Below are 2,657 nucleotides of genomic sequence, written 5' to 3'. Positions count from 1 at the left end.
TATTAAAAAAAGTAACGAAAACGGTAACGGCGTTACAAGTAACGCGTTACTTCCCAACCCTGAGGAAAAGGATAAGTCCCTGTATCAAGGATTGCGTTTCAGTCGCTTCCAGGTAGCATCGCGACGCGGCGCCCGGGTCGTTGTGACGAGAGGAGAGGGTGGTGATTTTTCGCCCTGGGGTGGCGCGAGGGGAATGGAGAACGCACGGCCGGGCCGTTGCTGTTGTCACGACGCGTAGCCATATCGGGAGAGCAGTGCGAGGCCGGCTATCAGCCGCCCAACATCGACGTGTCGGGATTACGCTTGCATATGTAACACGGCTGCTGCACAGGCAGTACGTACACGCACGTACACGTTACCGTCTAGAGTCTAGACCGACAGACAGACAGACGGATGGACAGACAGATAGACAGACAGGTAGACAGATAGGCATACATATATATATATATATATATATATATACATATACATATATAACGGCGCACGCTCTTTGCTCTCCTCCGCCCCCATGCGTGGTACCACCACCGTGTGCGTCTCGTTCTTTCATCGTGTTCACACATGGAAGAACAAGTAGAACGAGCAGGAGGGAACAGTGAAATTTCTTTTTCATCTTGGTGGAAATTGGAGGGGACGAGGTACTTTGCAAATCCGTGCGGCATGCGTCGTGATCGATAAGGGCGAGCGGAGGGCTGGTGCACACCGTCGTCGCCTTTCATAGTAGTAGCAGCAAAAAGGGTAGTTGCTTCGCGTCCCGTGTTGAGGTCGGGAGATGACTGGGAATTCCGATAGGCGGAGAGTGCGACGAGGTAGCGCGCGATAGAGGACGACAGGAGAAAGAGAGTGCAAGTGGGCGAGGCGGATGAAAGAGAGAGAGAGAGCAAGAAAGGGGTGAAAAGTGGGAAAAGAGAAGACGGAGAGAGAGAGAGAGAGAGCGCTGTGAAACGAGAAAAGAAAAGTGATGAATAAACCGTAAGATAAGAAGAGTCGTGAAAAAGATTACCAGAAGAAAACATCAATCGAAATAGAAAAAAAAGAAGGAAGAAGAAACGTGGGTAGTGAGAAGAAGAAAGACAGAAAGCCTGGCAAAACTCGAGAGGGAAGAATCGAGTGAGCGAAAGAGAGGGGAGAGAGACAGAGAGAGGAGAGCTTGCGCGAGAGGCGGAGGAACGTGGAGGAGGACCGACCGTGGTACCGAATGTGGCGTTCGGAGTATGGTATTCGCCAGCCGGGGCCAACCGACGTCGAGCAGCCAGTTTCCACCCGCGCTCGATTCACGGAGTCGTCATCATCGCTGTCGGCGAGTCGCGCACTCGGCGGACGAAATCCCTCGTTAAGAATCGCAGCCGCCACCCGGTAGAATCCTGTCTATCTACCCTGCTCATCGGTATTCGTTCGAACCGAGTCATCCCTAGACTACGACGACGACGACGACGACGACGACGTCGACGACGACGTCTCTCCATCAATAATCGAACAGCGATACAAGAGAGTCCTCCCGGCGACAACGACGACGACGACGACGAGGACGAGGACAGCGACAAGGACGACAACGTTGACGACAACGACGGCGACGACCACGACCACGACCACGACCACGACCACGACCACGACCACGACCACGACTACGACGAAACGACGACGGTGTCACCATCACGCGAGCCGTGTGTCATCGAGCGGATTCGGCGGGGCGACCACCAGGATCCCGTTCCATTCGCTGTGAGAGTGCGACGTCGAACAGTGCGCGATGATGCGATCGCATCCACTACGACGACGACGACGACGAGCGGTCACGATCGAGTGAGAGTGCAACGGAAGAAGAGCGGCACGTCGCGATTGAACTTACATCATCGTCACCGAAGGTAAACGTGTCATCGCATAAAGACTCGTGATGACGCTCTGAGAATTCAAGATGATTCTTCGAGACGAACGTTAACGAGAGTACTTGGCTGACACCAAAAAGATTCTTTCTCCTGTAATTCAATCCTTTCTCAAATACCTTGCACACCTTGTACGGATTCACTATATACTCCAACTTATCAGAACGGCGCCTGTCAATACTCCATATTATTATCAGGGCAACGAGAGGAACAGAACTATGGCAAACCTCGGGTACATCATCGGCGCGAGGAGGAGATGGACAATGGTCAACCGGTACGACCCAGCATTAGGATCCGGGAAGAAAGTCGCGTGTCGCGTCACTACGTCGCGATACTGAGCGACTACTGAGAGCACGCGCCTAGTCCAGGCCAGGCGAACCTCGTCTTCGTGAGATCCTGGTGGTCGTGTGTGCCGGCACACAGTCGGCGGTCGGCACAGGCACGGGGAGGACGATGGCATCGCGCGCCGCGCGCTCCCCCAGGAAGCCGACATCGCGGAAGAGCTCGCGCGCGGATACGCGCCACGGCGCGGACAGCAGTACGAGCACTACGAGCCGTCGTCGATCGGAGTCAACAGTAGTAGCAGCAACGATCAAACACAACAGGGAGCTGCGACAACGGACAATCCCCGGCGACGCAGCAACGGAATCGGTAGCAGTCGCCATACGATTTGCCAGTCGCGTCCTTCGACGGCCCGACGACGTCGAGTGGTAGTCCTTCCCCTTATCCCTCGAACGAGAAGTCAAGGACGAGAGTGGAAAGTGTGTGGAGAGAGAGAGA

The 2,657-nt window shown here is 54.7% G+C and overlaps 1 protein-coding gene across 1 annotated transcript; it reads left to right on the top strand.

Moving 5' to 3' along the window:
• Positions 1-769: 769 nt before the first annotated feature.
• On the top strand, positions 770-2,172 carry LOC108770343 (uncharacterized). Its single transcript, XM_018521891.1, has 3 exons — positions 770-806; positions 1,061-1,859; positions 2,075-2,172. The coding sequence occupies exons 1-3, from the start codon at positions 770-772 to the stop codon at positions 2,166-2,168; spliced, it is 930 nt and encodes a 309-aa protein (XP_018377393.1). The 3' UTR covers positions 2,169-2,172.
• The last annotated feature ends 485 nt before the right edge of the window (positions 2,173-2,657 follow it).

This window comes from Trachymyrmex cornetzi, unplaced genomic scaffold (assembly GCF_001594075.2).
Source record: "Trachymyrmex cornetzi isolate Tcor2-1 unplaced genomic scaffold, Tcor1.1 scaffold125, whole genome shotgun sequence".
Classification (NCBI taxonomy): domain Eukaryota; kingdom Metazoa; phylum Arthropoda; class Insecta; order Hymenoptera; family Formicidae; genus Trachymyrmex; species Trachymyrmex cornetzi.
This window is presented reverse-complemented; position numbering and strand designations above follow the sequence as displayed.

Coding starts and splice junctions, on each gene's coding strand:
- LOC108770343 (XM_018521891.1), top strand. CDS start 770: ATGACTGGGAATTCCGATAGGCGGAGAGTGCGACGAG. Junction 807..1,060: donor TAGGCGGAGAGTGCGACGAG/GTAGCGCGCGAT, acceptor GTGGGTAGTGAG/AAGAAGAAAGACAGAAAGCC. Junction 1,860..2,074: donor TTACATCATCGTCACCGAAG/GTAAACGTGTCA, acceptor TATTATTATCAG/GGCAACGAGAGGAACAGAAC.